Source organism: Planococcus citri, chromosome 3, assembly GCF_950023065.1.
Source record: "Planococcus citri chromosome 3, ihPlaCitr1.1, whole genome shotgun sequence".
Taxonomy (NCBI): domain Eukaryota; kingdom Metazoa; phylum Arthropoda; class Insecta; order Hemiptera; family Pseudococcidae; genus Planococcus; species Planococcus citri.
In genome coordinates this window covers 71,636,365-71,649,111 of record NC_088679.1, presented here as the reverse complement: position 1 = coordinate 71,649,111, position 12,747 = coordinate 71,636,365, and the positions used below count along the sequence as shown (strand labels likewise).

Sequence of the window (12,747 nt, the reverse complement as noted above, 5' to 3'; positions counted from 1 at the left end):
TAAACTAGTATACTTAACACGTTGTTTCTCAAGTTATTGAGAACATTGAATTTGAATATGCACGTATTTTTTGGGAGAGACGAACCCTCCCCCTCCCTCTCCATGCCTTTCCAGCTCTTTCCCGTTTTTTAAAAATGGTCAAAAAGTCGTGACAACGTAAAGTGACATGCCTGGTCATTTGCATGGGCTAGAATATTTATTTATTTCCTGATTCTATTCCTCTGATACTTCTCCCACCCCCCCTCTCATCACCACTGCCAGTAAACTTGATCAAGGTACACATAAAAAAATTAAAAATAACGTGTAAATTTGTTATTAAGTTTCCAAAAGCATTAGATTCGAATATCGATACTTCTACATGCTCATTTTCGGGAATAATTTCTCATACCCCCCCCCTTCCCCCTGATTTTGAAGAAAAGCTGAAAAATTATGGAAATATTGTGTGACATGTCGATTAAAACTAATTCGAGCTCACTGAGTATGAATATCGATTTATTTTTTTCAGATCTGATCCTTCTGACATCCCTCTCCATAAAAATAGATATCAAAAAAATTTAAAATGATGTAAGAAGGGTTGTCGTTGATTTTTTAAGAACGCTGGATTGAAATATCTAATTATTTTTGTATCAATTTTTCAATTTCCTTCCTTTCGTTTTGAAAAAAGTAAGCCACTCTTTTGTGGGAAAATTTTGAAAATTTTCAAAAATATCGAGCTTGTATTTCAAGAAATTAAACATCATCCTTACTCGCTTCACGATTGGCTCATTTATAACGCAATAAATGATTCCATAACACAAATTTGAGGCATTTTTTCTCTCCCAAAATCTCAAAATTGGAGTACCTAGGGTACTTGCCCCACTCACATTTTTTCCCTGAAAATCTTATTATACTGTAACGATAATAAAGATAGCAGTCGTGAATTTTGATTGGAACACTAAGCCAATTCTCCTCATTAGTCGAATCGATCTCATAACCTCGAAATAAGAAAGCGACGACGACTGATTCTCATTTGAACAAATTCAACTCCCTGTGTCGCCAATTATAAGACAGCCAATTACACTCTTTATGCTCTCTTCATTACTCTGATCAACCTAACGCTTCAACTACCATAATCGTTATTTTTACCTCAAATTTTACAACTTAATCAACCATCCACTAGGTATGCCCTTAACATATTCTAATAATATTGAAAACCCGTCTATATGCGCATATATAAGGTCAATTAATATCTCTCAACTATCACGAACTTATGTACGAGTATGATTTATGTTTTTAGGGGATTTTCCATCGAACTAGGATCATCGATGACTGTTCTATTGGCCTCAAAACTCGGAGTACCAATAAGTACCACTCATTGTAAGGTCGGTTCTGTGGTTTTCGTCGGATGGTCGTCCTCTAGCAAGGAAGGCGTCGACTGGGGATTGTTCAAGTGAGTGGAAAAATTCTCGTTCTAATCTAATAATATTGTAATAGTTCGCGTATAAGTAAAGTATGTACCTACGTCTTCGTCTGACTCTCTCCAACTTTCGAATGGGTACCTACCTATTATTAGGAGTCTCGCGAGGGCCCTCCCCATTCCTTACAAAATACGAGATAATGTACCAAAAAAAAATGCTTACTTTCGAAATAGAATCTCTTGCAAAAACATGTCACATTAGTTCAAAATTTCATCATTTTTATCACCTCGAATCGATTCACATTCGCTGCGAAGCACTCGGAAAAATAGGCAGCTTCGGCTCTCAGCTGTAATGGAAAAAATCGTCGGAATTCCATAAGCTATAGTCGCACAATATTACGTACAAGGTACAAAATAAAGGTAAACCAAATCACCGCAATGTACAATATAAATATAGGTACTCGAGTCGTCTAAATACACGCATAAAAGATAAACACGCGGTCGGTGAGAAAAAAACTTGGCTCGTTACGTCATTCGCGTACACCGGCAACTTCAAACTGACACGATTTGCTGGCGGAAAGTGGCGAATAAACGCGAAATGTACGATTTGCCATCACCATACGGTGTCCACATGTACACAAAAACCAATTACCGGATCATATGGTGTGTACTCTCGCCGAAACAATGCTACAAATTACCGTTCATCCGACACTTTTTTCCTTTAAAACCGCGACCGTCGATGTATCAATGTTCGACTTCGACAGAAGACGACGTTCACTTCTTCTCTTCTTTATGAATGATGAAGCATATGTAGTTATGTAGGTACTATAGTTACTTATCTTATACAATATGAACATACGACTTACGAGTTCGCCATCGACAAAGCATAAAGATACATTATGACCTTGCCTATTGAAATTTCCATTCACGATGCCGTTGTCCTATCATCTAAAGAGAAGGTAACGTGTTTTGCACACCTGCCAAAAATACACATCCATAAAGCACCGAACAAGCCTACAAGCATGTACCTACACTTGTACAGGATATTCGTCGTATTTCAATATCAAAGTCTGCAAGCCTACTTATAACTCGACGCTTTGTTTTAATTAATTAATTTTATTATGTTTCAGAAACATCATCTTCGCTTGGGTGATCACGTTACCAGTATCTGCTGTGCTCAGTGCAACATTCATGTATTTGTTGAGTATTTACCTCTTATAGTGTTACTGTTACCTCTCAAAGAAACAATAAAAATCGATCAGCTTTTTTCAAATCAATCAAATTACTGTACTACAATATACGATTTTGATTTTGAAGACAACGTTCAATATACTTACGTCCATTCCAAAACGTCTCTACGTCTGCTTGGTCAATTAACTCTTCAGAGTGCTCAATAGTCTAAGAGAAAATTTTTCACTATTTATTTTGATACATTTAGACGTAGGTATTCCTACTATTTTTCAAGCGAAATTTTTTTTTAGCACCTCGTACTTAAATATTATATGTTTCTACTTCCGTTTGTATTGTAAATCGCCGCAGTAATTAGCACATCGCTAAAAGCGAGTCGCACATTCAATGTTTAACACTATAAAAATGAGGTTTAATTACTCGATAACTATTTTATAATTGTAATCGGTGATTTATCAAAGTATAGTTAAATCTTAAGTGCATAAAATGTTACGTTTATTTTTGTTTCCATACATTAGTTTGTTGAAATTATTGAACTAATTTTTTGTAAGTATTTTTGTAAAAAAAAAAAATAAAAATAAATACTCTTAAGCGAGGTATTCGATGGTGTCTTATTGGATTTTATTTTTAGCCTTGACATTACTCGGGTACGTGATTTCTGTAACGTAGCGGTATGTGGGTTGCCTACGTATGAAAAAATGAAGGAATACCTGATTCGTTATTCAAGAATCGTTTTCCGCCGTTTATTTGGTGATGAAGAGGTGAAGGACGGGTACGGATGATATCATAGTGTGTGAATCTTATGATTGAAAATTTTCGTTTACGAAGAACCCTTTAGTGAAAATCGTTTCAGTGATGAGTTTTTTCCACTAGATAAATATTCAAAAATAATTTTTTTTTTTTAAGGATCTTTTATTGAGTTTTGTTGAATTTTAGAATTTCATCAGTTTATCTAGGAATTGTTCTGCGCCAGTATATTTTGCTTTATGAAATGATTTAGATTACAATATTGAAAGAACCTCTGAAAATTTTCCCAAACAAAGAACTACAATTATTCTATTTTTAACTGCATGAAAAGTGAGCGCAAAGGTCCTACTGTTTGGCTGTTTGAAAAGTAATTTTATCCTTTTTTTTTTTTTTTTTTTTTTTTTTGTAAATTTGCATCAATCTTCATGCTTTATTCGAGTTGTTGAGTCTTGAGTCATTTTGAAAAATATGATTTTAAACAATTTTTGCTGCACTTTGTCAAGTTTCATTGAAAGTTCATTATTTTGGGCTTGAGGTAATCAATAATCATCTTCGATTTTAATGCAATAAACTCTGAAAAATGCTACAAAAATTAATAAATTTCTGGCGAATTTGTAATTTTTTGGGTTTATAAATGGGTTTCAATATTTTTTTATTTTGCAACATCTGTCAGAAGAATTTTGTATGTACTTACAATCCTATTATTCCTACTTCTACTGAAATCCCATGTTTTGAAATTTTAAACAACTGTGATGCTTCTTTCATTTTTTTTTTTTTTTTTTTTTTTTTAGGGTGTTAATGATTGCAAAATTAATAAATTATTACACCTGCGAAGAGAGAGTTTTAGAATTGGTTCATCAGATTGATGTTTTTTTAAATGACTTCAACAGTTTTTTGATGATTGTTTTGAAACTTTTATTACATTTGTCTTTTTTTTGCAATTATAGCTTTTAATTGTGTTTAAAATGAGTTTAATCAATGTTTTACGAAATTTTGAATAAATTTCAGCACATTTCAACGAAGATACGTTTTCAAAAATTTTTCACACATTTTTGGCAAATTTCATTGGAATTTTGGGAAAACTTTGAGTAAAAGTTTCACCTTCTTTTTTTTTTTTGAGATTTTACTAATTTTTCATGCAATTTTTACTGAATAGTGAATTTCATCAAATTTTACTGAACGTTCACCTGTTGAAGTCATTTAAAAAAAACCTCAATCTGATAAACCAATTCTAAAACTCTCTCTTCGCAGGTGTAATAATTTATTAATTTTGCAATCATAAACACCCTAAAAAAAAAAATAAAATAAAAATAAAAATGAATGAAGCATCACAGTTGTTTAAAATCTCAAAACATGGGATTTCAGTAGAAATAGGAATAATAGGATTGTAAGTACATACAAAATTCTTCTGACAGATGTTGCAAAATAAAAAAATATTGAAACCCATTTATAAACACAAAAAATTACAAATTCGCCAGAAACTTATTAATTTTTGTAGCATTTTTCAGAGTTTATTGCATTAAAATCGAAGATGATTACCTCAAGCCCAAAATAATAAACTTTCAATAAAATTTGACGAAGTGCAGCAAAAATTGTTTAAAATCATATTTTTCAAAATGACTCAAGACTCAACAACTCGAATAAAGCATGAAGATTGATGCAAATTAACAAAAAAAAAAAAAGGATAACATTTTTTTGATACTTTTTCTGAATGCATTTTTTGCAAGTTGTCTCGAAATATCCTTTTTGTAAAAATTGATCTATTTTAGTAATTTTAATGGGTTTTGATTATTTTTACGTCATTTAATCTCATTTTTAACACCCTATCATGCATTCTTGGTAAACTGCTCTTATAAAATTAAATCATTTTTTTTATTGAGTTAAAGAGTTTTTATGATTTTTTTTCCGCGTTTTTATAATATCATTTTTCAACACTTTTCACACTTTTTAAAGCTTTTTTGAGAAATTGAACTGAAATCCCTCACTTTTTGGTGATTCAAATGTGTTTTTAAATGTACTTCTTCTTGTGATTTGAAGAAAATTTCAACGATGTTTTATGCAATTTTCGTGGAAATTCATCAAATTATTGCAAAATTGTTTTTTGTTGATTTTGCAGTAATCTTGAAGCTTTTTTGATTGTTTTTGCAATATTTTAATCCCATATTTCAGCAGTTGACACAAATTTCATCAATTTTTGGTGGTTAATAGTATTTTAATGCCTTATTCACTATGTTTTATGCAATAAGGTACCCGCAGGTAATAACGCCACATTAAGGTAGAATTAATTTAATAATTTTGTTATATCCTCATATGCCTAACCTGCCTGTGTGTACTATTATGTATTACTCCCTATGGTAACACTGCGTTGTCCTACTCGGAGCTGCACCCTAGACGCAGCTACGAGCGTGTGGAACGGCGTAGTTCTGTTTCTTTCGGCCGGAGAGATGGACTCCCGTGTTAAAGAAGTGCTCGGATGCACTGATATATTAATTCTCAGACCAACATACGTTGTAATCTGTGAATCGTGTTAATCATGGTGATAATCTTGTTTGAATTATGTTAATCTGTTCTTATTTTGTGTTAATCGTCCAATGGGACACTGTTTAATCGGATTAAATGCCTTTTGTGTATGCAAATGTGTCGATTTAATCCACAACTTGTGGTCTATTCTTATAACGCCGTCCTACTGAGCTAGCCAGGTAAGTTATTCTCCTCGGAGTATTTCTTAGTTCTCCCCTTTGAAGTAGTGATTTATTATATTACGGTAATAGGCATAAAGTAAGAATATTCTCACATTGGCGCCCAATAATCTTCGAAAAAGACAGATTGGTGACTTACACTCGTCATCTGCCTTTAAATTTCCATTCCCAGTTGAAATTTCACACCATTGTGTGTGAAATTGCAACGGAGAGTGGAAATTTCCCACTGAAAAAACCATTTGTGTTTGTCCCCTCGTAAGGACAATAAATCTAGGATAATTTATTTTTAGTTAGTGTGAAAGGTAATATTATTATATATTAACCTTACTCGGATATCTACATCATTGCATGTAATATCATAATAGATATTTATAGCATTGTATGTAAATATTTCAAACTCAAATAAAGTTGATTCTAACTGAAAATTGAGTATCTTTTTCTTTCCATCTTCGATCTATTTTAGGTAGGTTTGCATAGTCAATACCTACTTAAAAAGGTGAAAACGTGGTGCAATCTATACCTCCACTACCCCTGCCACCACCCAACGCAGGAATTGCGCCAATTTTGGTAGCAAAAACAGCGTGAAGGTCATATAAAGAGCGCGAAGTCGCGAGCCCATCACGTTGCAACCTTGTCAAGATATTTACATCGTCGTATGTAAAATATCATTATAGATATTTTATATCATTGTATGTAAATATTTCAAACTCAAATAAAGTTGATTCTAACTGAAAAACGAGTATTTTTTTCTGTCTTCTGTCACATTTGGGTAGAATTGCATCAGCCAATTTCTACTTGAATGTGAAAACGTGGTACACACATACCTCCTCTACCCCTGCCACCACCCAGCATAGGATCGCGCCAATTTTGGTGGCAAAAACAGCGTGAAGGTCATAGAAAGAGCGCGAAGTCGCGAACCAATCACAGTGCAGCAGATACATCACGCCATATTGTGCTGTTGTACCTACCACACCCCACCCTAACAACAACGGACGTTTCGTAGCTAGCTTACCACGTTGCAAGCCACTGTCATAACGGCCTGTTATAGCTACCTCACCCTCCCTATACCAATGGACGCGGCCACATCACACCGCTTGTGCTGTTGCTGCAGCCGCACCCTTTTCTATTCCAAGAACACTTCGCGCCTAAATCCGGCAGTTATTTTATGTGCCTCGTGTGTGTAGTATTCACGTACCTCGGAGATTACTACTCGTTTTTGCTTTCTTGCTTTTTAATTTTTTTCAAAGTGTGCATATTTATTTTTTGCTCAGCTTATTTTTTGCTTTTAAATACTGTGCATATTTCCGCGATTTTTTTTTTCTGTGCTTTTTGTGAATTTTTCCTAAGATGCCAAGATTCTACCACTGTCTCTGTGTATTAGGTAGACACAAAAAGTCTTGCCCAAACTATGTAAATAATTCGCAGGATCGTGATTCTAATTCCATTTGTGAACAGAATACTAGCGATCCTGTCACCCAACAGGCTGAGATTACTAATAATTTAAGCCCATTTTCCTACATCTCATTTTTCAAAAGTAGGGATAATTCTCCAGTTTCTCCACTCGATTCTGAGGTGGATGGAGAGGATTCAGAGGAGGTCGATGCTGACGACTCTGAATCCACTAATTTAGCTAAAATCACCCTCCCTCCTCCTTCTAAGCCTATTCCTGAATCGAATGCACAAAGTGACCAACAACTGCAACAGAAGAATTCTGTCATCGTCGGTACTGACGATCTAGAATTCCCAGAATTGCCAGAAGACGTTGATACTAACGATCCACTTCTGGGATTATTCAAGGACACGTGGTCATCGCAGGTGCAGATGATTAAGAAAGTTAGGGCAGGCCAGGCTGTACATGATAAGTACATTCACGAATTAGAGAAGGATAAGGAGGTGGTTGCTAAGGTATTGACTGCTAATACCAAAGCAATTAAAAAAACCCACAAACAGTTCAAGAAATTTGAACAAAAATGCAGTTCTTGGGCTGACAATATTGTCAAAACAGCTGAAGAACATGCCACCCTAGCCACTAATACAGCCTCAGAAGCCCGCGAACTCGCAGCGAATACTGCACGCGAATTTTGCAAAGATAGGGAAGATAGGAATGCCAAAATGGATCAACACGTGGCAGACTACCAGGTGATGGCTTTGGAGCTTGCAAAAGTGAAAAAAGCCCAATTTGGTGGCTCTCACAATTGCAGCAACGCTATTAATGCGCCGAAGTCCAAAACCATGCCATTTGATTCAGCCTCCCTGAAAAGTGCAGGTATTTTTTATGATGAGTCTAGGAAATTTTTCCCCCACGAATTCGTTTCACAATTTGAAAAATACTTCGAGAACTTGAATGTTGTGGAAGCTCACAAAATATTCTTGTTCATCGGAGCAGTGAAAGCAAAAAATGCCGACACCTGGAGAAGCAAAGTAGAGAATGTGATTTCTTACGATATGCTTCTCCAGAAATTTTTCGATTTTTATTGGGACAAAGCCCATCAAAATGCTGCACTTAGGGAGTGCGAATTACGATTCCGATCCCCCTCAGGTCCTAAAGAAATGGCTGACCAAATGATTCGTTGGGCTAAAACGCTCATGAAACAAAAATATGCCATTGAAGAATGCATAGTCGATCTTCTGGTGAGCAAAGCCCCCCTTGAGTATAGAATTTACCTTAAGGAAGATGGCCAATCTGTGGAAAAACTCATCAGTAAGCTGGAATTTTTCTCTAACGATGATGTTGACCCAGAAAACGAGGTACCTATTGTGTTCTCAGGTCCAGCTTACTCCAAGACTAACCACCAACAATTTGGAACCCCAGTTTATAATAACGATGGTTCCAAGGAAGTTGAACTCCCTGATATGGCTACCCTCCAACGCCAATTTAGGAAAATGTTAGGTGGAAACGTCAACGAACACGATGTCTTAATCACCCTTACCCCTAAAAAGAAGTTTGGTCAGTCAGAAACTAAAAATTCCAACTCTGATGCTCAGAAATCTGCGAATACTGCAAAACCTGAGCATCCCAGAGAGAAATTCAATGTTAAAATCCCATCTCACCCCCCTCCTACCTCGAATTCCATTGCTCTAATTTTTAATAAACATGGGCTGGAGCCGATTCACGCTTCCGATTCTGAAAGCAGTTCATCAGAGGAATCTGAGGATGAAGAAACCCCCCCACAATAAACTCTGTCCTAAGTCCTAAAGTAATGATGATCCTGTCACACCCTAAGCTGAAAATCAACTTGAAATTCAGGTTGAAATTCACCTAGAGCCAGTTTGGGACCAAGAACCAAGTACTTCAACAGGGGTGAGTGTTGTTACTAACACCCCCACTGTACAATCTCCCCCCACTTCCGATGCTCAAACTCACGATACTGTGAATAACAGCATCTCCACTCCATCAATGTCAGCTGGGGCAAATGTCAATTTTGACACCCCCACAGACTCTATAGAACAACAAATGGAAACCACAGTCACCACTGCCTTGTAAATAGTTGAGAATGCATTGTCATTTTTAGCTATAATAAGCTTCCCCATGTTGTTCAATAAATACCTATTTTATAATAAATGGTCATTTTCAACAGATGAGTAATTTATTGACTTATAATAATCAATAGATTCCATTTTCAGCAATTTCCCATCCTTCAAACGAATGATTCGACATCAAATATGATTTTGAATCCAAAATTGTTCAAAAATTCGTGATTTTGAGAAAATTTGAGCCAAGAATGCATAGTCATTTTTCAAATGTCTCAAAAACGCAAGTTTTGTGCCCAAAAAATACCAATTCAATGTTGAATGGTATTTTTTCCCATGAAAACGAGTAATTTGGTTTCAAATATGATTTTGAGTCCAAAATTGTTCAAAAATTCACAATTTTTGGGAAATTTGAATCAAAAATGCATGGTCATTTTTCAAATACCCAGAAAATGCAAGTTTCCAAGTCAAAAATACTTATTCAATGTTGAAGAGTATTTTTTCCCATGATTCGTAATTTTTGGGAAATCTGAGCCAAAAATAATGCATTGTCATTTTTCAGACCTCTCAAAAACACCAATTTTAACTCCAAAAAACATTTATTCAATCTTGAATAATGTTTTCCCCCATCAACGAATAATGCGTCATCAAATATGATTTTGTGTCCAAAATTGTTCAAAAATTCACAATTTTCAGAAAATTTGAGTCAAAAATGCATTTGTCATTTTTCAAAAATTCTGAAAATTCCAAATTTTACCCCAATTAACTCATTGTAGCCAGAAAAATTTCAATTCGTTAATAATTGAAAATTTTTTCTATGGCAAAGTTACCCAAGAAAAACTACTTTTCAACTAACAGTTTCCCAAATTTGAAATTTTGATTCTAAAATTCAAATTGAAACCAAATTTTGGAAAATTGATTTCGATCCTGAAACTCAATTTTCACAGAAGTCAAACCCTCCCAAATGACAGATTTGATCCTAAATTTTTCATTTTCAAAAAAATGAACATTGTTTCCCACCTCAAACTTCACTGAAATTCTTTGATGAATTGAAAATACCTCCCAAGTTTGAGAAAAAGGGTACGTCAGATGGAACTCTATTTTTGCAATCAGATGTGTAGAATTACCAAAAAAGCACATCTTACTAAAACCCCAAGTTGAGAAACCCTGGTACTACGCAGTTGTAATTTTACAACTACGTAGTCCTTTGTGTTCCAGCAACTGGCTCGTCAGCACAGGCCACATTATGCATTTTACCACCATCCTGAATTTTCACTATATGACGTTTTCCCAAAACTTTCAAAAATAGATTCGATACTGAATCTATTGATTTTTTTTTTTTTTTGGAGAGACTACCTTATGAAAACAAACGGTATAACATATGCTCCGATATGTGGTACTCAAAGGGGACCAAAATGGCACATAGTTGCATTTTGGTTCCAAGTGAGGTAATTTCTCTGAAGAAAATAACCCTGTCCCAAACCATTCCCAAAAGAATTGATTCCATAGTGAATTTAATTCAACTCCCTAAGTCAGATCCAAAAATTGAAATTTGAAAATTTTCAAATTCAATGTACCCATTTTTTTTTCCACAGAGACAGGGTAAACACGCATCAGTCAGTTGTTGAGTGGGAAAATTGAAATTTTTCAATACCCAATCCAACAAGACAAATCAACAGACTGGTTGAACTTTGAAAAGATATGTATTTATTGTATCTCGAAAAATTCACCAAACTGCTGATTCTCATTTCAACAAGATGGAAATGTACACACGATGAATAATATCACGTAGACATTTCCATCCAAATTGAAACTTGTTGAAATCTGAAAATAAACGATGACACTCCCGAGAAGTGAAAGCAGTGGCACTAAAACCACCAACACCACATTGCTTTCTCGTTTTGAAATTTACGAGTTATTATACTCAAATAATTTCCAAAACGAGCAACTTTTCACCTTACAGAAATCCCCCACGAAATTCTTTTCTCAAAAAATTGATTCGATAATGAATTCTATTAATTTTTGAGAGAGAATTTAGCCTACCAAAGGTGGATGTAACGTATGCTCCAAAATACCTTACTTTCAGCCAAAATAGGTACAACACAATACCTATTCCCAAATTTCAAAACCAAGATAGGGTAGATTTTCTCAGCTGAAAAAATCAGACAGTAGTTTTCCAAAATTCCAAACAATTTCATTTGAAAATAAATTCCATGGTGAATTTTTTCTTTCGAATTGATTGGAGAGAATATAACCATCAACAGGGGCAAAAACATCCACCCCCTCTCCCCCTCAAGCTATTGATCCTAATAACTTGGAGAAAAATGTTAGTAAAATTCCCAAAAAATGAATTCAAAACTGATTTTTTTTTTTTTTTTGAAGAATCACTCTACAAATACACCTGATATAATGTATGCCCAGAATATGTGGTATCCGGGTGTCAAACTTGCACAATTAGTTGCTTTTTGGCCCAGAGTAGAGTGAATTTCCAAAACTTCAACCATGTGAAGAGATCAAATTCTCAAAACATGACGAGTTGGAAATTAAAAATACCCTTCCCTAAAACATCTTCAAAAATCCATTCTATGATGAATGCATTTTTCCCATTTTTTTTTTTTTTTTATTTTTACCATAAATTTACCCAACTAACTATAGATGTGACGTATGTCCCAACACACATTCAATTCAGAGAATTGAAGATTGAAATTTTTCAACTTCAGTTTAATTACCTTCCTATGAAAGGGTAAATTTTCATCAAATTGCTGATTCGTGATTCAACAAGATGAGAAAATCTACATGATGTCTACTATCACGTAGATATGTATCTTCCACCATACCTCTTTCATCGAATATTTACGAGTTATGATACTCAAGAATATCCTAAGAACACAACGTCACAACCTACAGTTGTCCGAATTTGAAATTTTGATGCTAAAATTCAAATTATAAGTCAATTGTTGAGAAGTATTTTCGATTCTGAAAATCAATTTCTACAAGTACCAAACGCTATAAATGAGAATGCTTTATAATAAGCTCTCTTTCTCACACAACTTTTCAATATTAAAAGTCAAAAAAACCCAATGATTTGTTTCCCACATAATTATGCTATTTTTCTTTGTAAATTTTTCAACATTTTCTTTGTATTTTATTAATTTTTTTATTTTTATTTTTTTTGAGATTGATGCCAAATGTATTTATCATTTATTGATGTAACTTTCTGCTGTTATTTATTTCTGTGCATTGTAA

General features: G+C 34.4%; 2 protein-coding genes across 3 annotated transcripts in view; one reads left to right on the top strand and one right to left on the bottom strand.

Moving 5' to 3' along the window:
* LOC135838881 (lysosomal proton-coupled steroid conjugate and bile acid symporter SLC46A3-like) overlaps positions 1-2,482 on the bottom strand; it is a 47,034-nt gene extending 44,552 nt beyond the window's left edge. Inside the window, exon 1 of the mRNA XM_065354687.1 lies at positions 1,620-2,482. The gene's annotated coding sequence lies outside the window, so the exon portion shown is untranslated. The remainder of the gene's footprint in view (positions 1-1,619) is intronic.
* The window catches only part of NaPi-III (Na[+]-dependent inorganic phosphate cotransporter type III), a 47,881-nt gene extending 44,710 nt beyond the window's left edge, over positions 1-3,171 (top strand). For both annotated transcript variants that reach the window (XM_065354686.1, XM_065354685.1), the window contains exons 12-13: positions 1,277-1,429; positions 2,527-3,171. In XM_065354686.1, the coding sequence (XP_065210758.1) occupies positions 1,277-1,429; positions 2,527-2,617 (244 nt within the window). In that variant the 3' untranslated portion in view covers positions 2,618-3,171. The remainder of the gene's footprint in view (positions 1-1,276; positions 1,430-2,526) is intronic.
* The last annotated feature ends 9,576 nt before the right edge of the window (positions 3,172-12,747 follow it).